General features: G+C 34.8%; 2 protein-coding genes across 2 annotated transcripts; one reads left to right on the top strand and one right to left on the bottom strand.

Annotated features, from left to right (window-relative positions):
* The first annotated feature begins 1,366 nt into the window (after window positions 1–1,366).
* LOC136806531 (WD repeat and HMG-box DNA-binding protein 1-like) lies at window positions 1,367–26,847 on the top strand. The gene is made up of 30 exons (XM_067063121.1): window positions 1,367–1,464; window positions 1,744–1,855; window positions 2,500–2,559; window positions 2,688–2,779; window positions 3,003–3,108; window positions 3,239–3,289; window positions 3,599–3,639; window positions 3,756–3,801; window positions 4,890–4,922; window positions 5,128–5,184; window positions 5,729–5,835; window positions 6,003–6,084; window positions 6,286–6,345; window positions 6,902–7,016; window positions 7,569–7,766; window positions 8,425–8,525; window positions 9,670–9,771; window positions 9,985–10,169; window positions 10,625–10,706; window positions 11,243–11,408; window positions 11,575–11,692; window positions 11,907–12,012; window positions 17,750–17,811; window positions 18,094–18,208; window positions 18,556–18,681; window positions 19,396–19,706; window positions 21,096–21,271; window positions 22,796–22,927; window positions 24,597–24,777; window positions 26,410–26,847. The coding sequence occupies exons 1-30, from the start codon at window positions 1,391–1,393 to the stop codon at window positions 26,687–26,689; spliced, it is 3,477 nt and encodes a 1,158-aa protein (XP_066919222.1). The 5' UTR covers window positions 1,367–1,390; the 3' UTR covers window positions 26,690–26,847.
* On the bottom strand, window positions 14,442–15,679 carry LOC136806534 (uncharacterized). Its single transcript, XM_067063124.1, has 2 exons — window positions 15,013–15,679; window positions 14,442–14,785 (listed from the first exon to the last, which is right to left on the bottom strand). The coding sequence occupies exons 1-2, from the start codon at window positions 15,587–15,589 to the stop codon at window positions 14,442–14,444; spliced, it is 921 nt and encodes a 306-aa protein (XP_066919225.1). The 5' UTR covers window positions 15,590–15,679.
* Window positions 26,848–27,628: the final 781 nt, after the last annotated feature.

Raw genomic sequence — 27,628 nt, 5'->3', positions numbered from 1 at the left:
CGATTACTCAAGATTATCGATTATATCGACTGACTGCAGACTTTTATCAAATTCTTTTTGTAATGGCTTGCTAACACTTCAAGGAAGAAGTGAAAAGACATTTTTTCTGCTTCACAAAAATTAAGATTTTTACAAAATGGGCATATAAAGGCTACAAAGTAGTTGAGAATCACTAAAAGAATTCACTCTAAAACACCAAGGTAATTTTTTAGTGTACTTTAAAGTTTGCGTTGCGCCGTGACGGAAAATCCAGGTTGGCGTTTTAAAATTAGCTTTTCTCCAAAACTTGTTCAGAGATCAACTTGATGTTTATATGACATGTTCAAACAAGTCATCTGGTAATATTTAGCTGCTAAAATTTAATTTTAGACTTAGTCATACCTTACTAACAGATTTTTTTTCAAAAATGTTTCATTCTCATTTTTTTCATATTTGTGATTTTCATTATTTCATCAAATTTTAAGCCAAAATGGGCCATTTATTGACCTTTGAAGAACCAATATCTTTCCAGCACATTCACAAAACCCCATGATGTTATATATCGTTGAAAGCAAAATTTTTAATAGATTCTGAATATCTAATTTTTAAAATCCACAATTTTGTTGGGTGAGAGCTATAGTGCTTTAAGTAGTTTTTTCAACAGCTGGGACGAGCTTTTTGCTTATTGCTGGTTGAAAAAAATATCCAAAAAATAGCATTTCGTGGGTTTTAATTCTTGCGTTTTTTTTTCATTCTGGAATTTTTGCGGTTTTGCCCTTTTTTGGACAGATTTCTTTCATTTTCCTAGGGATTTTTCAAATTTTTTGATAAAATTGGAAAATTGTATTTCGCGGGAATTAATTTTCGCGGTTTTTAAGTCACAAAATTTTTCGTGGACTCAAATTTTCGCAATTTTGACGAAAAACCGCGAAAACACTAAAATTAATTCCCACAAAAATTAGTTCCAATAAGGTATTCAATTTTTTTTTATACAAGAAAAGTGAAGAATATTTTTGTTTTTCCCTTCATAACTTTTGAGTGACTGGATCAAAAACTTAATTCAAACTTTTACATTGTTTATGAAAAACTCAGTTGGTTAGAATAAGGAGGGTGTCCAAATAAAACCAAGTTACCGTAACATAATACAATGAAACATAAATCTTTGAGAAATAAGAGTAAAGTGTCTCTTTTATTAAACCTGTTCAAACATGGTTTAGGACTAATTGTTCCCAGTTAAACTGATTTTTAATTTTCAATTTTCAATTTTTGCTATACATTCTTTATAGTGTGATCTTTTTGCTTGTCCTACACTTTTTCTGGGTTTTTGCTTAGTTGACAAGACGGATGAATTGATTTTTGTATTTATTTATATTTTGTATGACTCTATTATGCCTATTTTAGCTAGATAATAATGACCCCATTAGATGATTTGAGGAGTGCACACATTGAAGGATCCACTTATGTGGCCTACTTGAAAAAGTCTGAGTAAGAATGCTTTTATCTTTTTAGTTAAATTGTATACTTCTGAATTGGATATGATAAGTTTCAACAAGATGTGAAAAGATTAACTATCAAATTTTAAAAATCTTTATAAAACATTTAATTTCTTTTTGAGGTTTGTAACATACTGTTATGCGTGGTTTCATGCGTCAAAAACTTATGATATTCGACTGGATAGTTTCAATTGATCAGTAACACTTGATTCCTTAACTGAGCCAACTTATGTGTAGATAACATTTATTTGCATTATTTCTTTGATTTTAGATTAATCCTCACAGCTGGGGCTGAAGGAGATGTTAGACTTTATCCTGGTCTTTATGATGATGAAACACTATCAGTTTCATTTGGATCAAAAATCACCTCTTTAGCTGTAAATGTAAGTACCTGTACCCATTTGTGACTCACCAAGCGATTTTAAGTACCTGGATAGACCGGTCCAGACTGATCAGTCGAGCGGTAAAATACCGGCTTTTTAGCGGCCAAGATTTCCCTTTTACTGGCCCTGCCTCTTTTTCTATCGGCTATGGGTCGGCCACTATTGTTTCACTTTTAAATTGGCTTTCTAAGTGGTCTCTTGTTTTTTGCAGCCACAACCAGCTGCTTGGGGAGTCAAATTTTTTTTAATGTTAATAAACTAGCACATAAACAGATACAAGATAAGATCACAGTAATCAGGAGGGTTAAACTAGATTCACACTTGCTGCATTTTCAGAATAAAACTGTAACAGACTGTAACTATTTAAGAAAAATAAGTTGCTGTGACGTGAAGAAATCATAGACATTTTTTACATGAAAAACTATGAAAAGCTCTCTATTATTGTTTATCAAAAAATTACTGAATCTTGCAGAATCTTGGTGAAATCACTTTTAAAAGAAATTTTAACATTTTAATTAAATTAGATTCTTCTAAAAGAACTCTTTATTTTCTCATGAGAAACAATAAATTTTCAAATGGGAACATGAAAAAAATAAACAAAGCATCCTTTAGGGATTATAAACAATGTTTTCTTTTTATAATAGGGCGACTTGGTTGTTATTTCAAACGATCAAAATGAGGTTAAATCATACACCCTCCCCAAGGTATGACGAAGTTGCCATTTTTATAAATTCATTCTTTGCTTGTTGAAAATTACACAAAAAACTTTTTTTCTGTCATTCAACTACAATTACATTTTTCTTATGGATACTTCATTCTCAATTTCTTTCAGCTTGAGTTAGATAATGTTTTGTTACGATTCACATCTCCAATTAACAATGTTTGTATCAATGAAGATAGAAGTCTAATTGCTGCTGGGTCTAGGTAAAAGCTGGAAATCAAATTCTTCAATATAATCTTTACAGTAATCTAAATTGTGAACCATTAATTTTGTGAGGATATATATGTCTTGAAACTGCTTGAAATCATGTCCTAAATTTCAAGTTATGGATATGAGGAATTTTTTAAAGATAAAGAGAAATCATTTAAATTAATTTTCTTCAGAATCAGTTATTATAATAATTACAACTCATTCTCTAAATTTTAGTGACTTTTCAATCAAATGTACTTCAAGAAAAGGAACTGAACAGAAAACACTTATAGGTCATACAGCACCAGTCTTAAGTGTTTGTTTTCTTGGAAATGGAACACTGGTAAATACTGTACTTTTTTTAACCTTACACGTCTGAAAAAATTATGATTATTTTTAGGCCTAGTGATTATTTGAAAGATCATTTTGAAAATTTTAAGACAATCCATTCTCTACTCCTTTTATTTTTCTAGGTATCAAACAGCTGTGATGGCTCTGTCAAGCTATGGAATATAAGCGAACAGGTTTGATTACCTTGAATTTTACGAATAATTATGTTGATCACAATTCCAATCAAACCCATTTTAATTCCTGCTCTCTTTTTGCTTTAGCCAACCTAAATTTCAAAGCAAATGTAAATCTGAATTTGTTGACTAATAAAACTTCCTGAATCTGAATTAATTCATATTCACTTTTTGCATCTTTTTGATTTTTTTTGCCGAGCAAAAGGTATAGATCTATATGCCTGTGTTCAAGATACAAATTAATTAGGACCATATTAACCTAGAAGCGTTTATGTTAACTAATAGTTAAGTGTATTTTTATCTTTTCAGAAATGTAGCAGTACTCTAGAAATATTACCAAAATACAACAGGTAAATTGGTTGAGTTGATATCTATGATCTCTAGTATGATTTCCCTGCTGTGAAAAGTAATGCGCTCGTTTGAATTCAAAATTTCTTTGAGATTTCAAGTATTTGTTTTGTTTTAGTGTTCCTGATCATCATGGTATAATGTCATTACATGAAGATAAAAAGGTAAAGTTTCAATAGATTGAATTATTTTTTCTCATTTCGATTTGGGAATCTATATATTAATAGCGGTGCTTTGTGTGTCTGTGTGTCACCACTTTCGTTTTCGCTTTGTTTATGTTTTAGAATTATGACTTTTAGTCTCTTGCTCCACAAATTTGTTCCATTGGATTCGCGCCATTTGCAAAAGATTTCGCAAGCAATGTTTTGTTCTCGATAAGTTTGTTTTGATTGACAGATCGGATAGAGCCTGGTTTAGACTTTGTTTTGAAATTTAAGGCCCATCTATATTTAGTAATTTTAATTTCTGCCCAGCTTTGGCCGATCCTGTTTTTCTCTTTTCTTTAGTTTGAAATGTATTTAACGATTGTATTTATTAATGACATTCGAATTCTTTTCAAAACAAAACAAGTTTCTTTTATAGAAAAGAACATTTCAAATGTAAATCAAAACATAAAAATTAAAAAGTTTGTCGAACAATGACAGCATTCAAAGGGCGATAAAAAGCAAGAGAAGAAATTAGTCCATCTCTTTCTTCATATAAAAACATTCAAGTGGTTGATACTGTTAAAAACTGTGTACGTCATTTTACATGTTTAAATTCGAAAAGTTATGACAAGGTGACAAGGGTTTAAAAAAAGCAATTTAGAATTGACTTATTTATCTTTTTAAATCTGATAAAAACAAAGTTGCACTATTCTTTGTGGCCTTCCCGCTTTTTCCTAAAGAATTGTCATTTCTACATTTCACTCCTCTTTACCATGACATTTTCTCAAATTGTCGAAAACTGGACGGCGTATTTAATGCAAGCGAAACGAGAAAAAGATCTCCTGGGAGGGTTAGAGTCAAACTTTGAAGATAACTTTTTATTCATTTGATCGTTTTTTTAAGCCAGCTCAACATTCAAAGGACTTTTAGTGCGTTCAGCTACAGCTTAACCGGCGTGCGACGCCGGGTACCGGCTAGTATTTATTTATTTGGAAAGTGAATTAGATGGAAAGATCATCAGTGTTCCATAAAGTCAGCTGATTTGAAAATAGGATGAACTTTAATTTGCTGAAATGTTTTGATTTGAACATGTTTGTCTCTTTTAGTTACTGGCCATTCCTGTAGAGAAATCAATAAAGGTATTACAATTGTGTTCTTTTTTTCTCTTTTGCTTTCTTAAAAAAATACATCAGGAGATTGATAGGAATAGTGATAAGTCAGTTTTCTCATTCATTCCTAGAAACAACTTAATATTTTTTTTATGCACACAATAAGGTATATTTAATTTCATTACGCAGTGAAAAATTTCATCTGATGATAGAAGTAAAATGATTGTATTTGCAGGTTATCTCCACTTTGAATTATGAAGAAGAATTTACATTGGAAAATCAACACAGCAAGGTTAACACATTGATTTGTATCTTCTTAAAAGGGGGAAAATGTATAACAATGTTTATGTTTTCTTCAGACTGCAAATCACTTTTGTTTTTTTATTGTGCACTCTTCCATTACTGAGCTTTTATTTGCTTATTAGGTGGAAAGGTCAAAAGTATTTTAGCATAGCTTTTGATTAACTGAATCATTTTAAAGTTTTATAAACCAAAATTTAAGTTAGGTCTTCTTCTGTACAATAAAATAAGAAAATTCTAATAAGTTAATTCGCAGTATCTTGACAAATCTGTATACTTTTTTTTGCGCACCCAGTTGTTTCTTCTTGAATTTCATGTGAATATATACCTTTTCATGTCATGAACATCACTTGCCTGGTATTCAAACAATTACCATGGTGATTATGTCCCTTGAGACATGGAATGATTTTTTTATGAATAGGAAGTAGTTGAAATAAAATCTGCTGGGAGTTAATCACCATGGCAATAATTTCAAAACGAGGCAAGTGATGTTTGTGACGTAATTTATGAAAAAGTCTATTACTTTCAAATTAAAGCCTGTGTCAAATGTCTGCTGGTCAGATGATGGTGAATATTTAATTTCATCTGCAATGAATGGAGAAATCTTCTGCTGGAACACAAAAACAAAAGAATGCTTCAAAAAGTAAGTGATGAATTATTTTTGATACATTTGCTTTAAGGTGTTTTAAATTTTAAAACTCAATGCTCAATTTGGATTTTTCTTTAAACTATATGTGTTTTTTTCAGACCTAAGGAGCTTCACTCTTTACCAAATTTAAAGCATCCTAATTTTATCTTTATTTTTTTCAGATTTGAACATAGTGAATCAAAAAATATAACATGTTTGGTTTGGAAACATGATTCTAATGAAATTATTTTCGGAGATGATGAGGTATGACATTCATTTTTATTAGATTTATTGTATGTGCCACTTCAACTGGATTTTTCAACCAAAAATGTCACTGGCGACCAACAACAGGCTTTTGTAATGTAAAAGTGACGGAATGTAAGAAGATATTGAATGAAATCTCTACAATAAAACAATTCTTCACATAATTTAAAGCATTATTTAATTATTGTTTTTTTTGTCCAGGGAAATTTTGGTGTATTTGAAGTCCCAATCAAATCTGCTACAAAAGAAAAAGTTGTTGATGTAAGCCTTATTTCATATGTTTGTAGAACCCTACAATAGAAGAAAGAACCCATTTTTAGAGATTTCAAATTGTCATATCTCAATCCTGGAAAATAGTTTGACCAATTTAGGACCATTGGAGGTTTCTGTAGGCCAAATATCTATCTGATTATTCCTTTAAAACTTTTTATTTCTTCCACAAATTCTTTCTTGAATAAAAGTAATAAATTATTTCAAGTTTCTTAATACTACAGCATTCATCTTTCAATTTCTTGATTCAAGATATTTGAGTGTGTTTAGTTCTTAATAATTTTAAGCTTGATAAAGCAAACCAAGCAAATTCCCGTCAAAACTATAGAGACATTTTATGTCTGACAAGTCTCTGCGGTGGAGTGCAAACTACTTCTAGTATTTGAATAGCTTAATTATGTTGAAGTTACTTTATTGCTTCAATGCAAGGATTCTTACATTTTTTTAAAAGAGCACTCCTACTTTTCGTTACCAGTCTCCTCAAAAGTTGACCACACCGTTAAGGTTCGATAAGTGTAATCAGTAATATTTTTAACAATGTTTTCAGGAGTTTGGGTTAGATGAAGACGATGATATTATAGCATCGGCTGTTATTAACAATCATAAAGACGACGAAGACACCAATGATGGAGACATATTCCTTTCGTCTGCCAAGAAAAAAGGTAGATTTCTCTTTAACCACATGTCACTTTAAACCTTTAAACCTTTGAACCTCTATTTTGAAATCAAGTATATTGTTCCGAATTTCTGTTTGAAAGGCTATTCAAAAAGTTTTGAGTTTCTTCAGCTGTCTTTAGTTGTAACTTTATAAGTGTCTACTAACAGAGAAAACCATCATCATTGAAAAAACCTCTGATAACTGTCCTATATATTCAAGCCCTGAAAGAAAATTACTTAATATTTATAGCCTCTAATAGTCCTCTTTATGTGCTTATCTTCATTCCTAAAGTCTAATTTTGAGTTTAATTTAAGCTTTGCGATCATAGAATGAATGCAATGCATTCGGCTACAATGTGCTTGGTAGTGGGTTTGATGATTACTGTGTCATTCCAAAGAAGAAGAATGCCAGAGGAGAAGGATCAAGGGTTAGTGTAGAAATCCAGAAATAGGAGCGGCGCCCTCCCCTACTTTCGATCTACCTAAGCTAAGGAAAAGGGAGCCTTCAGGTTGCCTTGATTATGGTTAAGCTTTTCTATTTTGATATTATCCTATAGGTAAAAAAAGGTCCTTAAAAATTGACAATGACGACGATGATGATGATAACTTCAGTCTTGGTGGAGGTGGTGGCATTTCAGATGATGAGGACGGTGTTAGTAATCCCAGTAAGAAATCCAGGATTAATAATATGGATAATTTTCTTGACGATCAAGCAGACGAAGATGAAGAAGAAGATGAAGCAAGTATTTCACTCAGTAAGTTGACTCATGGTTAATGAAAAGGATATTGAGGCCGTCTTTGTTTACTGTGTTTTTTTCTGCGAATTTCTTAAAAATCTAGTTGCTTTTATAAGTTTTTTTGTGGTGTTGTTTGTTGACATTAAACTAATGGGCGTAGTTAGCGTTTTTTACGGCAGGGAACTACTACTGTCAATCTCGTGTGTTTTCTTCTAGATGGTGTTTCGCACCAGCTCAGCGAGTGATACATGAATTACCTCTTAGAGTTTAATAAATGTAAAGATGTGTACAGGGCTTCCAAAATTTTGATTTCCTGTTCATGTCCCTGTGTTAAAATGGCTAAAGACCAACTTTTTAAATGTGTCTTTTGCGTTTAAAGAGATTCACTACATTTGTAATATAAATATAGGATAAAATTCCTCATTAATGTACATGTAACAGTTGGCAAATTCCAACGCACTGGCAAAATACTGATTGATTTCTTCACTTTCATTTACAGTCCTGTCAGTAGATCACTTACAGGTTAAAACCTGTTACACTCTTGAGATCCTCCACATGGACCTGCAGGTCAAATGACCGAGCAAATTTGGAATGACAGCATCGCGAGTTCGAGCTAAAAAATAGATAACAATTATGTAATGATCAAATTTTTTGACATGTTTTTTTCTTGTTTCAGATTTGATTAAAGAAGGCTTCTTGGAACCTATACGGAAACCAATAATTGACGATGAGGATGATGACTCGGCGTCTATTGCTAGTGCTAAAGTTGACAAAACGGTAAAAAGACATTGGTGGGTTCGCCATGTATTGTTTTAAAGCAACGAACTTGATTATCCTTGATATTCATGAAGTGATTTTTTACGCAAAACCAGTTTTGAATTTAAACAGTGAAACTAGTGGCAATTGCCCGGTGTTTTTCGTGTGTTTCCGAATAGGTTGATAACACAAAATGTTTTTGAATTAAAAAAGCCTATTGTATACTTTGGAATGCTACCTTAAATGTTTTAATTATTTTTCAAATCGAAATTTCGACGAGGGCCGAACATTGGCTTGATTGAATATTTTACCAACGATTGACGTGGCAAATTTCAGTTAACCCTTCGTTCTATTTGGGTTGGGGGTTAAACCTTTTTGAAACATATATCCAACAGTATCCAATTCATGATATGCACCATTACAATGTCTTCTACGGACCCACTAGCTGATTGGTTGAAAGTGACGTATTGACTAATTATACGTCACTTAAAACCAATCAGCTATTCGATCTGTGATATAATGAAGAAGACATTGAAGTCTTGCTAGTCCGCCCCAAATTTTCGTATTTTCGGTGAAAATTTCGGCATTATCGACGACGTTTTCTATAACATATCGAAAGTAACCTCTAACTATGCTTCACTTTGACTTTTTTGTTTAAAATTTGTGAGGCATTCTACATATGCTTTTTGGGCAGGGTCAATTTTTATCCACCTGTTGGCGTAATAGATCACCCAAAACAGACCTGTTTGCCTAAATTAGCCCTAGGTTACTGTATCTAAGGATTTGAGTCTATTGATCCGAAATATTTACAAGTGTTAGGTACTGAAGATACAAGCTTACAGCCAAAATTTCGTCTTAAGTGGTTCAGCTGATCAGTCAATACCTGATTTTAGCTAAAATTACTTTCTGGATTGTAAAATACCAACAAGACAGGCAGAGACAGACCAAACCAAAATTTAGAAAATTATCTACAATATCTACCACCGATAAAAATTTCAAGGTATACCACTTGTCAGTCTTGAGGTTTTAAGGAGACCTTGCTGAGGTCCCCTATGATGCTTCCCCTACTAAATAAATAAAAATATACTCGAAAGTCTGGGTAGATTTTTACCGTATAAACGTATAAAAACCTAAAAACAAACATATGTTTTATTTTTCCATGTAGAGCTCAAAAGGTCAACAAGTTGTCGCTGCGAAAATCGATTTTTTCATGCAACCAGCTTTCCAACCTTCATCGACACCTGTACACTTACAACATAGATTTATGGTAAGTATAGCCATTCTTTACAAAATTTTAGTTTGATAGGTACTGATTAAAAACATGTAACATATATATTATTTTAAAACAAAAGATTTTTAAAAACCTTTTGGGCGGAGATAATATTATAATTTTATACGAATTAGAATTACTCAAAATAAATCAAATTTTGAACAGTCTCAGAAATTCATGTCTTTTGTTTTGACCAATTTCTTTTTCCAGCTTTGGAATTCAATCGGCATCATACGTTGTCATAGAGACGAAGAAGTGTCTTCAATAGACGTTGAATTCCATAATGCTAGCACCAGCCATCCTTTGCATATCCCCAATGTACTGGATAATACCATGGCAACGCTTTCTAAAACGATTGTAGCATTTGCTTGTAAAACACAAGATAATATTCCAAGGTAATTGTCAAGTTAGTAGGAGGGAAAAATGTCTTTGTCCGGTAAATGGAGATGTCTGCTAATAGACCTTTTCATAAATAACGTCACGAACATCACTTGCCTCGTTTTCAAACAATTACTATGGTGATTATGTCCCTTGAGAGTTTTTATAAAATCCGCCATGTTAATCACCATGGCAATAATTTCAAAATGAGGTAAGTAATGTTCCTGACGTAATTTATGAAATAGTTTATCGAGTGTCCGCCTGTTTGAAATATTTTATAAAGATTTCACTATGAAACGGCCGGGGAAACATTTCCTCTAATCAGACTTGTTGCCCTTTTAGTGTGTCCGCCCGCTAATTGAAGGTTTTTACTACCATACAAATTTCCAACTGGAAGTAAAAGAATGATGGTTTTCTCAATGTCATTACTTTGTATGGATTGATTTTAAAATGTTTTTTTTTCATTTTCCAGTAAATTATCATGCATACATTTTGGTTCATGGGACGGCAACAAAGAATGGAGTGTTTCTATGAATGAAAACGAAGATATTGAAGTATGTTTCGGTTCATACAGTATTAAAAGTTCTCCCGTCTCTTCTGATTTTCTGCATAAATCACCAACATTTCAAGAATTTGTACTAACCTGCTGTGTAGAATCCATTTTATGTTTCTCAGATGAAAAAATCTTGTTTTGACTACTACTGCTCATAGTAAGGTTTTTTTTATCTTTTCGAAAGATTTCTTATTTTTTTCTACAATTTCTTTTCGCCGAAGTGGAGTGTTGTACACTGTGAGCCTGTCTCTTTTTGTTATCTGTTCCATGATTTCCAAGACGAGAACAGTTAACTTACCAGCACTCAGCCACAAATGACTGCCATCCTTTTTCCGAACAACCATACCACGTCGATCGTCCAAAGCTTTTCAGATTCTTTTTGGTTTTTGCCTCACTTATCTTCTAGTCAAGCAAGAATTGTATAGGAAAGTTTGGGATGTGTAAAGACAATTTTTTATTTGGGTTCGTGATGTAATGTCAGAAGACATTACAATGGCGCATATCATGAATTTGATTCCCATTATTTTCTATACATAGGCGATTGGTGCTAACAGCTCGCAGATTTTCGTTGCAACTTCAAGACGCTTACTACGTGTGTTCACAGTGGGCGGAGTACAATTACAGCTTGTTCAAATGCCAGGTCCTGTTGTTTCCATCGCGCTTCACGAGAAGGAAATGATACTTCTATATCACAAGTCAACTGGTAAGATATTGCTTTTAGACTGGGGATGTTTTTAATACGTGTTCTATAGTAATATGCACCTTATATAGTAATGATGAAAGCGATAATTGTTACAAGATAATATTACTTAACTTTAGTAACTTACTAACTTAATTCCCATAAAATTTATGACCGGTTGCATTTAAAGGTCTCAACAAAACACAATGTCTGGGAATCTCAAGATATGTTTGCAAAAAGATGTCGTGGAGTTTGGTCAATGATGAAAGTCTGTTCATGAAGCCAGAAGCCACTGTGGTTTGGTTAGGGTAAGCCGTTCAAATTACTTTAGCGGCAGTCTCCCAAAGGCCCATCCCAAACTTGAATCGTCAACTTTCAGTAAATAGCAATCGTTTCTTCTTAGAATCTTTTATCTTTATTTTGAAAATGTTGCCCCTTTTCTTTATTCCCAATGGAAAAAGAGACGGAGAGTGATTAACAAAAAGTCTCCCTTATAGATATCTGTTCTTTTTCTTTTGTCAGATACTCCACTGAAGGTACACCTGGGTTTGTCCTTTCCACTGGCGAAATTCTTCTTCTCCATCGATCTCAAAAGACGTGGATTGAAATCGGAAATACCAAGAAAACTGTAAGTTATGTTACATTCTTTGGTCCATTATTTATTTTTTCTGACCTAACACCAAATTAAAAAAAATACTTTGCCCAATTTTGGCATAAACCTAACAATAAATAAGAACCTCGCATATCTTTAAGAAGGCAGAGCATGTTAAGAACATCTTAAGAACATTTAAGCCTCGAAATCACGAAAAATGATAACAGTCGGCCTTCAACTTATTAGGAACAATGAGACCATATTAATCGCTTGGTAAAATTTTGATCACTTCCAAGAAAAATTATTTACTCATCTTAACTATTTCCTCGTTAATCTATTCTGTATCCCTCACAGACCTTGTCTTTCCCACACACGATGAAATCCGATTAATAATTTTCCTTCCTTTATATTCTTTTCTCTCAAGATACTTACTTAAAAACACCAAGTTTTCTCTGGGCTAGGATATCTATTTTCTTTGAAGAATTATGCCTTACTTACAATAATTTCTCTCTTAGATAAGGTTTGGATAGGATCCTATTAGATTTTTGTTAACTGCCGAAATTTCCTAAAAAAATGAAGACAGGAATAGCGCCACTGGGGTCCACTTCAATTGTTTTGAAAAAAAGAATACGTGACCTCATATCTGGACTAAATCAATTTGAAATAAGGCTTTGATGAGGGGGGGTTGAAATCGAGATTTTTTTATCTAGAGAGACCACTTTCAAAATCATAGCGTGAAATTTCAATTTTGTTTTCTGTTAGAATATCTTCCTTCAACGTAATGTTTTTTTTGTACATATTATATATACCGTGAAATGACAGTGCGGTCAGACTAGACAAATTTAACGCTGTCTGGCTTTAAATTTAAAACTCAATTTTCGGCAAAGTTCAAAAGAGAAAAATCAAGCAGTCTAATCATTAAAGGGACGTAAACATGAGCGCAAGACGTTTATTAATTTTCATAATTTTCAAACATTTTCTTCGCAAAAAATGGGAACGAATCAAACGATTTCGTACTTTTACACTTCTTAATATGCTGCATTACAAACGAATGAAGAGATTAGCTTTGATGATGAACCGCCCGTTTCTGGCTCGCAACGAGCGAAAGATTTGGGCCCTTGAAAGACACGAATTTTGGTTTACTGATCTATGGGATAGAAGAGATGAAATTGATAATAATGTCCGTCATAGCCAATGGCGACAAGATTTCCGAATCAAAAAGGAAACTTTTGAAATGCTTGTAAGATTGATGAGTCCAAGGTTAGCAAAGCAAGACACGCAACTTCGCAGGGCTGTACCGATTGAAAAAAGGATTGCGATTGGATTATGGAGGTTAGCGACGGGAAATGCATATAGAACAGTCGGAAAAACTTTTGGTGTTGCAAAGTCTACTGCTGTTTCAATTACGAGGGATTTTTACAAGGAACTTTCGAGGATTTCGGGTCAGGTTATCCATTTCCCAGTTACAAGAGATGAAACTAGAGAAGAAATAGGACGATTCAAAGAGGAAACAAACTGTAAAATTCCACAAGTGGTAGGGGCAATTGATGGAACGCATATCAAAATAACTGCACCAGCAAGCGAACATAAGGGAGATTACTACAGCCGTAAGCAATGCTATACAATCAACACTCAAGCAGTTGTTGGTGGAAATCTAAAGATCCTAGATGTCGCAACTGGGTTCCCAGGGAGTATACATGACGCCCGAGTGTTAGCTCATACGTCGCTATTTCGAAAAGCAGAACGCTTGGAAATTCTAACTGATCCTACTAAACGGATTGATAACAACACTATACGACCACTTTTACTGGGAGATGGAGCTTACCCTCTGGTTCCATGGCTAGTCAAACCCTATCCTTTTATTCCCGCTTTAACGAGGTCAGAAAAACGGTTTAACAAAATACTCAGCTCTGCTAGAGTCACGGTGGAAAGGGGATTTGGTATTTTAAAGGCTCGGTGGAGATGTTTACTAACGCGCCTTGACGCTGAAGTCGAAAATGTTTCTGATCAGATTATCGCTTGCTGCGTTTTACACAATATTTGTCAAGAAATGAATGACGAATACATCGATGAAGATGGAATGTTAGATAACATACTGAGAAACGAGAGGCGAGCAAGGCAACAACGACGAGTTAACCAAGACATTTATCCGCTGGGAGAAGAAACAAGAACAATATTGAAAATATATTTAGAACAAAACGAGTAGTACTTTTCATGTAGTGTTCAATGAGAGTGAAATGTTAAAATATTAACTAAAAACCGTTATTTAAAAACAGTATAATGTTTCAACTTTTAAATTTTGTAGAAAAAAAACATAAGACACAAGTGTTACCAAAATATTTTCACTTTTGATTTTGACCACCAGGACCACCAGATAAAATGTTTCCTAACTGTAAGAAAAAATCTCTATCGCGTTTTTTTTTTTTCTTCTGCGTCATGTTTTTGTTGGTTTTCCACCAACTCTCTCATGAATTTTGTGTAGTTTTGTTCGGAAGATTTGAAAAAATCAATTTGTTCTCTCTGAACATCAAGTAGTTCTTCGTGGAATGTTTTTTTTTCTTCTTATTCTTTTTTGAATCATTTAAATCAGTCAATTTTCGTTTGTTCTTGTTTTCATTTCCGTCAGGTTTCTTGTTTTCGACAGTACCCTCAGATTCTTCAAACGTGTCATTGATACCCGTTCTGCAAGCCGTCTCTGTATCAATATCAGAATCTTCTGATTCAATAAGCTCATCTTCTTGTTGGAGGATGGATTTGCCACATGTCCAATCGTCTGGTTCGGCAGGTTCGGCTCTATCGTCTGCACAATCTGATGATGGAAATTGCAAAAAGAATTAGAAAGAAACATACTCACTGGGTGTGTGAAAATGCTCAAAATTTTATTTTAATTTAAATTTTTTTTCTATCATATCCATCATCTCTCACATGGGTTAAAATCAACAAATTTAGAAGGATTTTGAAAATTAAAAGAAAAGTACAAACATCCATTTCATTTACGCCTCGAGATTTTAGATCATGCTATAACAAAACAATTACCTGGTTTTGATTGTCCAGATTCTTTGACATTTGGCATGGTCATCACATGTTTATCTGAAAGGACCCGATCCAATTGTTGATAGAATTTGCACGTCTTAAATTCAACACCACTCTTTCCCTCGTTGTGCCGCTTACACTTCTTGTATGCGTCTTTCAGTCCTTTTATTTTGGCTTTACATTTTGTAATGTTTTTGGGCTTTCCGTTTACTTTGTTAACTGCGTCTCTTATTTTACCCCACGCTTTGTTAGCATTTGTCGAATTCAACATGTCTTGATTCTCAACCCATAAATAAACTAATGTAGTGGTCTGTTCTGAGGTCCAGCTATCTCTTGTTGTGTTTTGCGATTGTGATGTCGAGGGTTGTTCGGTCGACGGTTCGCTTTGTAGCTGATTCTGTTGAAAATTTGATCCTGTTTGTGGCTGATTCGGTTGTTGGTAAGCTTGTTGACTTGGAAAAACCGGTCTTGTTTGTGGCAGATTTTGCTGCTGATGCATTTCCTGGTTAGGAAAATTTTGCACTGCTGCTTGGTAGTTTTGATAGTATGTTGGATGGTAGTATGGTGGCGGAAATGACATTTTTCATCCAAAAATACTTGTTTTAACAAATCCAATTCTCCCTCAACTTTTCTTCTCTTCTCAATGACTCAATCAAACCACATCAAATCACAACACACACAAAAAAAACAGACACATTTTTTTCAAAAGTGTGTTCTTCTGATCTCAAATTTTCTTGTCTCGAGCACCTATTCATACTCAATAAATGGGCCCTAGTTTTAACAATAGAGTCAAAATTTTAAGACATGCTCGGGAGCATGTCTTATTTCGGTTTAATAATTAGACCCATTATATAAATTTGAATAGAAGATTTATTTTTTTGCAAGCGGTCAGACTACATTTTGTCTTGTTACTATGGATACGGGTGTTATTTAACGATTTTTTTTTTCTAGTGTGACCGCACTGAAAGTGCTCAAGAAAATTCGAAAAAATATTATCTATATATTAATAGCGGTAGTCTGTATGTCGTTTTGTCGTCTTTCTTTCTTTCTTTCTGTCTGTGCTACTTTCGTTTTCGCACGCAATGTTTTTGTTCTTCCAAAAGATGACTTTTATTTTGGTCTTGCTCCACAAATGTGCTAAATCAGATTCGCGCCGTTTTATAAAGACTTTGTTTTGATTGATAGATTAGACTTTTTCTTTTTTTTTCTTTCTTTTCTTTTGTTTTATGTTTTCGAATGTAATTAACGACCTTATTTGATTTGAGACATTCGAATTCTTTTCAAAACAAAAGAAATCTTTTAAACAGAATCTGTTAAAGAAAAGAACAAATATGAAATAAAACACAAGAATCACATAACAAGTTTGTTAGAACAACAGCAACATTAAAAATATATTCAAAAGGCGGTAAAAACTAGAATTCTTTCTTCGTAAAAAGGGGGGGGTTTCACGTTTGACGGAGGAGCGGAATCGGCCCTTTTTTCGGACGGAGTGGCGGAATTTGGCGAAAATTTAGACGGAATTACGGACATTGGGTTCTCTGGCGGAGACGGAAAATCAGACAATTTTAGTGCGGAAAAACGGAATGTAGCAAAAAAAATTGCGGAATTTCGGAATTGGTAAAAGATATTCCAAATTTGCGGAATTTTCGACAAAAATATTGAATTTCAAAGGAATTTTCGGTGACGGAATTTTGGTTCAATTTAAGACGGTTTGACGGAAATTGGAGAAAAAATTGGCGGAATTGCGGAATCGGATACCCCCTGAAACCCCCCCTAAAAAGGGACCCTTAAACATGTATGTCGATAATTATTTTGCTGTAAATCTAGGTCATTGTTGAATTTGAAAAATTATTGAAGTTATGACGAAGTTATTTTATAAAAAGCAACATAAAATTGCGCTATCTATCACGCGTTTTTGTCTGCGTGTCCTAGCTGCCTTCCGGGGGGACTATGGTTGCGAGCTGACTTTCGGCCCTGCCCCTCGGACCCTTAGCAGAATAAAGAGGAGAAGAAACAAGGGAAATTGTGTGAATTTTAATTCACTTTTTGGAACTTATTTGACCAAATTTCTATCTTACTGGGGGCAAAAAGTTGAAATTTTCCTATTTTTCCAATTCTTAGCGGGACTGAAGTTTGATTTTCCGATTTTTCAAACTGTCATGTTTCAAAAAAGGCACCTTTAAGGCTGGCACATACCCATACCCATACTCTTCTCTTGCCTAAGTACCCCCTCCCCCGGGCTGCCTTTTTTTCGACGAATCGCGTGTCATGTCTATTATTTCACTCCGCTTATCTTGAGATCAAAGTTTTCCTAAACATCAAGAACTACGGCAAATATAACGCAAGCGAAGCGAGAAAAAAAAAATCTAATTGCAGAGCCGTCTCGGACGTCGCTGATCGCCGGTATGGTGTAATTTGGGAATGACGCCCTTTCTGTTTTCTGTTCTTTTTTGCCATAAAAATCTTTTTCAAAATATGGTTAAAAGATACGTCACCCGGGAGGGATAGAGTCAAACTTTGAAGAGAATTCTTCCCTTTAATTTTGAGTTCATCGTGTTTAAGCCACCTTCCCAACATCTCAAAGGACTTTAAATGCGTTCAGCAAACAGCTAAACCGGCGTGCGACGCCGGGTACCGGCTAGTATTTCATATTTCATGCGCCATCATGAAACACGCATCGTGTTGCAATTATAAGTTAGTTCTTCTTGACATATCATAATTATATCTTTTAATTTTGTAGGTAAAGAATAAATCGGACAATTATTGGGTCATTGGTATTGATGAGCAGTCCTCGCAATTGAGGTAATCATTATGGATTTCAATAAAAGTTGAAACGGTGATTTCAAGACTTAGAGATTGTTATTTTGTGCTGAGTCAACAAAAAATCCATTGCCTCTTTCTGACCAATCTTGCTCCACATCCGTGTCAATTCAATGTGAAGAAGCTTTTTAGCGATATTAATCTTATTTAAAAACAAAACCTTTAAAAACTCTCTGAGAAAATTAGTGTTCTGTTAGCTTGATAAATAATTTCTTGTATTCATTTTGCTGCACTTTCAACCCTTGATTTTATATATCTTTTTAGGTGTATTTACTGCAAGGGTGCGAATTTCCCTTCACTTTTACCACGGCCCATTCCGACCATGATTCCCTTTCAATTACCGCTGTGTGAAATGAAAACGGAAAAGTCTATAAAAGAGGTAGGAAAATCTTTCTTTATCACACAGTCATTTATTCAATTGCACAGTACTCCGAATACTGGGATCATTTTCTAAACATTTTCATTCAACTTTGCCTATACGACAGGAAATCTTGCAACTAGATTATTCTATATTGAAGTCATTTTTAATTAAGTTAACGAGAAATTTCATATCTTCTAAACTAAATCATTCATATTGATGAAGCTTCCGGGGAAAGTCTAGAATGGGCTAATTTTTTATCCTTTGCTTTCATAATGGCGGAAGTTACGTTACTTGGTAAAACTTCTATAACAAAACTTATTTTCGAACTAACTGTGGTGAATGTTTTATTCTTATTTTCTTCACAGCATGAGTTAATGAAAAACAGCTTGAAAGCATCCAATATGAATTACAGTCAACAAATTCTTCGCTTACCTGTCGACAATGATTCGGCTGAACGCCAGCACATGCAGCTATTGATGCAACTGTTCGCTGTACGTAAGAATACTGATTATGGAGGGGGTTTTATGGAAATGGATACTTTTTAGGTTCCAAATAAACGGGGGGAGGGGGGTTCGAATAAACGGGGGGGGGTGGAAAAAATTTTCAAAATTATAATAAATGGGGGGACCTAATTACTGGGGGGTTGGAAATTGTACTTGCGAAAACCCAAAAATAAGCTAAATATAGGCTAAAATCAGGCTATTTAGAGCAGAATAAGGGACCTTCTCTTTGAAAGCTGAAAAAATTCTTAAAAATTGATAAACGGGGGGGGGGTCCTGATAATGTCCGGGGGGGTTGGAAAATTTTCGAAAAATGACCACCCGCGTTTATTTGGAACCTAAGAGTAATCACCATTGTAATAATTTCAAAACAGACAAGTGATGTTCGTGACGTTATCTATGAAAAGGTCTATTCTTAGTATTCTTAGTAAATTCTGTGTAGTGGTCGCCATGAATCATCCTTTGGTCATGAATTAGATATTTTAAACCCATGAGTGGTCAATCTTGAAAACTAGTCGGTGTAATTCCCAGGTCATCGTGCCAAGATAAGCCTTCAAGGGGTAAACGTACCTTTCAATCTCCGAAAGGACCTCCAGAAACAGCCCTTTGTAAAAAACAGCTTCGACAGGTTGAGCTTTTTTCGGTTTTTTAGTATTACATGAAAGAGTTCATTTTCAACTCTCCTTCTATGTTACGTTTCTTTAGCTTGCTTGTAAAGCTGATCGTGAATTCCGAGCTGTCGAAATTTGTAAACTCATGCCAACAGCAGACTCCATAAGTCTAGCTATACAGTACGCTAGTACGATGAAAAAGATCAATGTAGCTAGGAAACTAACAGAATTGGCTCAATCAAGAGCTCAAGAGGAGGAGGACGAAGAAAACGGAATGGAGAGTGACGAAGAAGCGGAGGAGCTCAGCGATGGAGAGTTTTCCGATGTCGAGATCGAAGAAGAGACAACTTCAACCAAAATGCCGATTGAAAATCGAGGGAAGAAACACCCGCATATTCCGGCAAGGTACGACTTTCATTATTGGCATGTTGTTTTTGTCGTTTGAATGGTAGCACTAGTACTATCTCTTTACATTTAATCTTTTATAGGTTAGAAACGTTTCATAAAACTTGAAAAATTACTGAAGTTTACAATAACTTGAGTTGCCTTAGAAATCTTAAAATAAGGCTTTTAACCCAGTAGCTTTATTAATTAAAACACGGCCTGTTCCTCAGACTTTCAAAATTACCGAGTTCATTTGTATACACTTTTGAAGACGGTTTGGTAAAATATGGAGTTCTTACAGAATTGAGACAGTAAAAGTGACCGTCGTCACTAAAATAAAACCAAGTGTCAGTTTTTTTTTGAAAGTGGTACTCAAATGACAGCTAGTCACACTAGGAAATCAAGTTTTCAGTAAAAACTAACATTACTCATCTTCATGATGTATCTGCAACAACAAGGATGAGAGTTACCTAGATCAAGTTCCCAACACAATTAAATTAAAATCGAGAGCATGAAACAAAATAAAACGTACAGCAGTCAGCTAAACAACCAACCTAAAATTTGTCATTTTAATTCCCGAGATAATGCTTCGATTCGTTAGGCCTTGATTACACGCTAAAGTAAAAATAATTCTGCACATGTAAATGGGTCAGTATTAGAGGTCCGGCAAAATTTCTGGGGAATAGCCTATACGGCGGTGCGCAGATCTAGGTGGGTGGGTGTTTTCTCCCCTGTAGATATTCTTTCTTGGGAAGTTGTTCTCCAAATTAGTTTTCAAGGTTGGCTTAGGTCAATTTTTTTTCATCTATGGCTCAAAATTTAGGTAATTTCTCTTAGTTTTTAAAAATGTTAATGTCTACTGTTTATTTTTTCATAAATCCCCATAGTGTCCCCCCCCCCTTTTAAAAGGGGGGGGATTTTTTTTCAGAAAATAGGAAAAGGGGGGGGCAAAATGGTTTTCAAAAATCTAGGGGGGGTAATCAAAAGGGGGGGGGAGAAAAAATGGCCCCAAAAAGTCTAGGGGGGGGGAGAAAAAATCTGGGGACATTATTTTTTTCTACTGTGGAAAAATATTTTTTCTACTCTCTGTAGCTAACTTAGTCTAAACTGACATCTAAAAAATATTCTGTGGAAACTTTGTGGAAACTTTTTTTTCAATTTTTCATTGAGATAACGTGAATAGAAGCATCAAGAGCAAAAATTGAAAAAAAAATTTCTAGGGGGGGGGATTTTTTTTCAAATCTCAGGGGGGGGTTTAAAAGGGGGGGAGAGGGATTTTTTTCCATTTTCTAGGGGGGGGCCAACCTACTAGGACACTATGATCCCTTTAGAAGTTTTGTGGTGCTTTCTTTTACTTTCGAGTAAAGCAAACGATAAGGCGATAATAATCATCATGGTCTATATTTTCAGAACAAAAACAACAACGTTGTCCAGAGGGTTAGGCCGTAACAGTCTGTCGTCAATTCAATCCAAACCGTCTCAGCCTAAAGATAATGATGAGGATATGATGAGTGAGGATGAGGAACAGGATGAAACACAAGAATCACAATCTAAAAGTCAAGAACCCCCAAAATCAACGCCCAGTCGTGAGTACCAAGTATTCTACCGATTAGTAGTGTGATTTCGATCACAGACTTGCACTGCAATGAACTGTGTTCGATTCCCAAGTACTTCCAGGTAGGGTGTTAGGGAAATATGGTGATAGACTCTCTACCTTCACTCATATATCATGTTTTCTGTTCTCCACTTCAGTTGAGCTAGAATCTGAAAATGTGTATCTGTCTGTCTCTCTGTCACAAAAGCTTTCGGGTAGACTGGAGACTTCAAAAATGGTCGGATTTGGCTGAAATTTTGCACACTTGTTCCCTGGGTGACTATCTGGAGGTGTTTTTTAAGTTTTTGAAATTTTTAATTTTTGGGGTCTGGGCACTAATCTTTTGATTTGTTTGGCCTTTGAATTTGAAGCTACTGAAGTTGAGGCCAGTGCGTTGCGTACGTTCAACTATCTACTAAAGCCTGTTCCAAAAAAAGATTAAATTGGGTAGTCCACAGACAATTTCGTCTTGATGAATTTTAGGGTTTAATATGTTTCAGAAAATGCGAAAGTCCAAAACACCTTGACCTTCCAGCCCTAAAATATTCTTATGCTTATTTAAAAACGTGTATTGGTTACATGAAAAAGTCTCTTTCACAGCTAAGTAGTCGAATTATTGAAAGCTCAACTTTGACAATACATAGTTTCTAGAGGGGTCAAGACCCCCCTTAGGTAAGAGGACCCCCCCCCCTTAAGTGCTACCCCCCCTCCCTTAGGATTAATTTAAAATTTCACCCCCCCCCCCTTAGAAAATCAGTATAAATAAAACGATTTTACAAGAGTCATAATTCAAGGAAGTTCCCCCTTATCTAAGAAGACCCCCCCCCCCTTAGATAAGAAGACCCCCCCTTAACTGGCAACCCCCCTTAGGAAAGTCAAGCTTTTATCACCCCCCTTGCTTTTGGTTCATCAAAACCCAAGACCCCCCCCCCTCCCCTAAATGTAAGGGGGGTAGAAACTATGCAATACCAAGTGAGGGTGTAAAATTTGGTTTTGTGACCAAATCTATTTAGTCTACAGTGAGAATACGTCTTGGGAAAAGGAATATAAAATTCAGAAAAAACCGCATCAATCGTCCACAGGCCTCTTCTTGAAAATGCCACAGATCTCTTCTTAATTGTGCCGGCAAAAGTTGTATAATGTGACGCTCCGAGTGTGTGGTCTTTGAAAAAATGATATAACAGTGTGTCGAGAAAAGATCAAAATATGCTTTATTTCCTCCACTCTGTCACCGTTGCTTCTGATGTTTTCCTTTCCCTTAATTAAGTTGAGATGAGAAAATAATGAGATAATTAACATGATTTCGGTAAGTATAGAGAATATATCCATTGAAATGTACAATTTTCCCATCTTTTATTCACATCGGATGGGCTGCCCGAACCCCGCCATAGCGACCGGGGTGGCACCCCGAGGAAGGCTGTTTTTCGATTTTTGACACTTTTTTGCGAACCCCAAAGACTTTTGAACTTGAAAGTTTAAAAATTGATCTCTAATTATATATTTTTTTTCTTTTCAGAAAATTCAACTCCACGACCTAAAGGAAACCCTTTTAAAATATCACGGGAGAACTCTGCTACGAAAAGTGGAGCGAAAGGGACTGACTATTTTGAAACGTTGGACAGTCAACAACTACAAAAAACAAAACAAGGTACCAGGCTTATTCTTTAGATAAAGTGTGTAAAAGAAATACTTTAAGGGCAAAAACTTTAAACTTTCGCGTTTCGCGATTTTGATCCTTTTTCGCGAAAGTTTCTGAAATTAAACTAAACTTGAAAATGCGAAAGTTTTTTTTTCGTTTTGCACTGTTTGCTAAATTTTTGCGTGTTTCATGAGTTTTTTTACCAAAAAAGGTAAATTTTATATGAATTCGCGAAAGCTCTATCTGTGAAATTTCGGCTAAAACCATAATACGCGAAACTTGAATTCGCTAAATAATCGTAATTCGAACTAAAATACTGGTCCTCTCAGCTGGAAAGTGGTTTAAATTACTCTCTGTAATTCAGATCTTTCTCTAATTCGAAGAAAGTTTTAGTTTTTTGGTTCGATGAAGATCGAATTAGAGAGAGTCAACTGTAAATTCAATCCGTTGTTCCAAAAGCGGCGCAAATCTTGCTTGAGAAAGGTTGAAGATTCAAAAAACATTCTTAGTTCCTTAAAGATCGAATTAGAGAGACTGTAGCTCAAAAACCCTACCCCAATCATTTATCAATTCAAGCTATTTTCGAGATAATTATCTTTGGTCCCATCTGTCCCGTAAGAAAATAGGTGTTTTCTACCTAAAACTTTGAAATGATAATCCCTAGAAACAATAATCGGTAAAAAAGCTGCTCGCCATATTTTATTCCTTGTTGTTGAAAATTTATGACATGCCGTTTTGTAATATCGCGTTATATAACCTACTATATATCATACTACGTACTACGTGACCCTACTTTGTACCTGATTATTATAAAACTGATCCCATAGTTTGCAACTTTACTGTCCCCACAGCATTAGTGTGGATCGTTGTATTTTTAAAGGCTGTTTGATATTTAGTGTTGGTACCCTCTATAGATCGTACAGATGAAGCTCTCTAAATCAACGTTCTACTATTCAATAGGCTCCCCTTATTCGATGAAATTTCAAGTCCCCGTCAACACGAAACTCTCATAAACGACGCTCTATTATTCGATAAGCTCCCTTATTCGATGAAATTTTAAGTCCCCGTCAACAAAAAACTCTCATAAACGACGCTCTATTATTCGATAAGCTCCGATGAAAATCCAATAATTCCTCCTTGAAGATCGAATTAGAGAGCAACAATTGTATATTGACTGACCACTTGATGGTCTTCAACTTGTCCATGCTTAGTAATAAGAACTCAACCCGGGGGAGGTGGTGGATCACTCGAGTAAATTGAGGTACGGAGACGTCTCTGTGGTCAGGTTCCAAGTTCTGAATATATCTAACATAGTAGAAAATCATTTAAGTTTTGAAACTGTATACTACAAGGTCACGACAGGGTGGGTTTGGAATAAAATTGAAATTTTACGTCTGACAAGGTCTAAGTTGCGTCAGAAAGGCCTATTTTTCAAATTCCAGCGGAACGTCCCCGTTGACCCTCAAGGTTTCTACAGTCAACTCGCTCTAATTCGAACCTCTATTATTCGAATTTTCCTGTGATTCAAGCTAAAATCTTGGTCCCCACTGCTAGAAAGTGGTTTAGACTACTCTCTGTAATTCGAATTCTTTATAATTCGAAGAGAATTTTTGGTCCCATTAAAATCGAGTAATAATCCGTCCCCGGAAGTCGTTATTATATTATATTTCTTCAACAGCATCAAAGACTATAAACAAAGCGGCACAATCGAAAACCAAGAAAGTCAAAATACCCACACAAGGAAAGATTGAGAAGTCTTTAAAAGTGAAAGAGAAGATTGACTTCAGTGTCAAGATAAAGAATACAGAAAAGAAAACAGAACCGAATACCAAAGAAAATGAAAATAATGCAAAGAAATCGTAAGTCAGTTTATAACCCTTTCAGTCCCAGAGCTTTGCACTTCAGAAATATTCAAAGCAAGTGTTAATTTTCTTGCAGATGATCGATCCTCTGGCTCTGTTGTAAAGTCGGAAATGTCTCCGACAGGACAGGAAACTAAAATACCAAAAAAAAATTTGGTACACCGGTTCTAAAATTAATGATTTTTATAATTATTTTTTTTTAAATCTTTTTAGAATTTTCCGTGATTTTTCAGATTAAAAAAAAAAAGAATTCGATTCTTTAATATTTTCTCGATTCATAAATTAGCATTGTTTAAAAGTATCAATTTTTGCAAAAAAAATGTCATGAGAAGAGCAAATTGGGTGGTCTCTGTGTCAAATGTCTCGAAAATTACATAGGTATTAAAATACCACTTCTCTAAAATGGGTTCATAGTATGCAAAAAGAAAAAGTTCTCCAAAACCCTTTTAGTACTCATATATGTCTGAAATTTTAGTACCGATCCATCCTCGTGATGATAATAGTGTGATGTTTAAATGTTTAGTTCTAAGCTTTCAGGTTCTTTCAGAAATTCCCTATGGCGTTTTTTTATAAGAACATCCGACTTTTTGAGTTTCATGCCTAATGATGTTCTTAATAGGTTCTTGATTTCACCATTTTGTGAGTTTTTTTATCCATTTTCCTAAGAAATCGGGTCTGTTAGAGTCCGAAAAGCCTTAACATGTTCTTAACTTGTTTTAACATTTTGGCAATCGAGGCCTTATGTTCTTATAAAGTTTTTTCTTATAAAACAATGGGTGATGGAGAAGGACGGCTAAGAAGTCATGCTGGGCTTTTATTTTTTTCCAGGAATTCATAAAAATGCGACTCCAAAGGATTGTGTGTGTTCAGGTGTGTTCTCTTTGGAGTCGCATCTTCATAAACTCCTGGAAAGCCCAGCGTGACTTCTTAACTGGTCATCAATATACGAATAAACTATAGGCTGTGACATTTCTTTATAAAGTATTTATGAGCAGATATTAAGTTTTACGTTTTGATCGTTAAATCCTTAAGCAAGGCAAAGCAGAGCTCCGGGTAAAAATAATATTGTCCAGTAATAATGTTCTTTTTCTCCAATTGTGGTTTAGGTAAAACCTTTCCGACGCCAACATGTTTTTTATAAGAACTTCCAAAATTTTCGAAGCTTTAACTCTTTGAGTATTAAGCCAGAAATGTCTTACTGTGAAAGTAAGAGTTTTTCTGAGTTTACTTGTGGATTTTCTATAGAGGCCCGGGGGGGGGGGTACTTAGGCAAGTGAAGGTACGGATATGTGCAGCCCTTAAGGGTGCCTTTTTGGAACCTGGCGGTCCCTGCAAGGGTTGGAAAACTCAGAAGATTGAATTTCAGTCCCAATTAAGGGTCAAAAACCTTAAAATGTCCTTATCTTGTTCTTGATATTTTGGCCATCGAAGCCTTTTGTTTTTATATTAGTTTATTCTTAAAAAGTTTGCACTAATTTTTTATAAGATTTTCTGAGTCCTATTCACTTACTAGGAAATATTCAAGGAAAATCAGTTGTGTTTTGAAAATGTGAAAGGGCTATGATTTTACAATTCTCAAATTCAAGTTTTTGAATAAACCCCTCTCTAAGTTTCCTTTGTTCTTTTTAGGACAATGACTGGCTTTCAACTATTCTTGGAGAATGAAAAAGAAAAAAATGCAGGTGGGGAAGAAACAGATAATCTGGTACCAGCCATTATGAAACTATGGAAAACATTAAGCCCTGAAGAGAAAAAGGACTGGAACGAGAAAGCTAAAGGGACCAATCAGCAACCAGCATTAAACAATAACAATACAATAAACAATAAGAAAAGTGAACAAAAGAAGGAGACAGGGAAAGGTGGCTCTGTTAAAAGTAAATTATCATCCTTCGCTTTTAATAAGACGTGAAACGTCGTTCATTATTGTCACGTTAGACATGTCAGCGTGTGAGATATTTAATGTATTTGGTGGCAAATCATTTGTTTGTAAGAATGTTTCTTCTTTGTTTGTTTTTTTAATTTTACAAATCATATCAATAATGCACAATATAATTTTCTCTGTGAGAAGCTATTGAACCAAAAATCATTTCAGGTAGTTCAGTTTGGTCAAGACCAAAAAAAACATTCTCCTAGCTCGTTGGAAAGATAATTTTTAAGGTCTTAAGATTACCATGAATTTACTCATGAAGATACAAACTAATTATGTAAAGGAAAAATTTAGATGTTCAGTAACCCAGCTGGCACACAAACATTGTTTTGACCTCCATCTGACGTCCGTAACGTCCATACAACAACGTTAGATTAACGTTCAAACAACGTTGTGTGTCAACTGGGAAAGCTTTGAAGCTAAAAAATCTAATATAGAAAAGGTAGATTTAGATTTTCTAGATTTAGTTTTTAGATTAAAAACTATAACGTCCTTTTGTCCCATTTTCCGCTATCAAGGCCAACTGTGTAATTTGCGATAGGAAGGCAGTTTTAAGATCAAATTCTGTACAATAGACCTTATCGGAGTTTTAGATTTTTCTAAAACAGCGATGCATCTTGGGATTGTTTCGGGGGTATTAAAAGAATAGAATTCCTAAGAGATTTCTATTGTAATACCCCCGAAACAAACCCACAATGTATCGCTTTTTTAGAAAAATCAAAAACTCCGATAAGTTATATTTGGACTCCATTTATTATTTTGTAAACCTTTCCTTTTATCCATCTCACATTCGATCTTCGAAAGGCCCATAAAAATCGAACTAAAGAGATTCCAGGCCCGGCGGAAGCAGAGAGGCTGGAAGGCTTCAGCCTCCCCACTTTGAGCTTAAATAGACTTTTTTTCTCAAATTCCTGGCGAATT

This window comes from Clytia hemisphaerica, unplaced genomic scaffold (assembly GCF_902728285.1).
Source record: "Clytia hemisphaerica strain Z4C2 unplaced genomic scaffold, Clytia hemisphaerica genome assembly, whole genome shotgun sequence".
Taxonomy (NCBI): Eukaryota; Metazoa; Cnidaria; class Hydrozoa; order Leptothecata; family Clytiidae; genus Clytia; species Clytia hemisphaerica.
This window is presented reverse-complemented; position numbering and strand designations above follow the sequence as displayed.

Coding starts and splice junctions, on each gene's coding strand:
- LOC136806531 (XM_067063121.1), top strand. CDS start 1,391: ATGACCCCATTAGATGATTTGAGGAGTGCACACATTGAAGGATCCACT. Junction 2,560..2,687: donor AATCATACACCCTCCCCAAG/GTATGACGAAGT, acceptor AATTTCTTTCAG/CTTGAGTTAGATAATGTTTT. Junction 10,707..11,242: donor ATGAAAACGAAGATATTGAA/GTATGTTTCGGT, acceptor TTCTATACATAG/GCGATTGGTGCTAACAGCTC.
- LOC136806534 (XM_067063124.1), bottom strand. CDS start 15,589: ATGTCATTTCCGCCACCATACTACCATCCAACATACTATCAAAACTAC. Junction 14,786..15,012: donor ATCTGGACAATCAAAACCAG/GTAATTGTTTTG, acceptor TTCCATCATCAG/ATTGTGCAGACGATAGAGCC.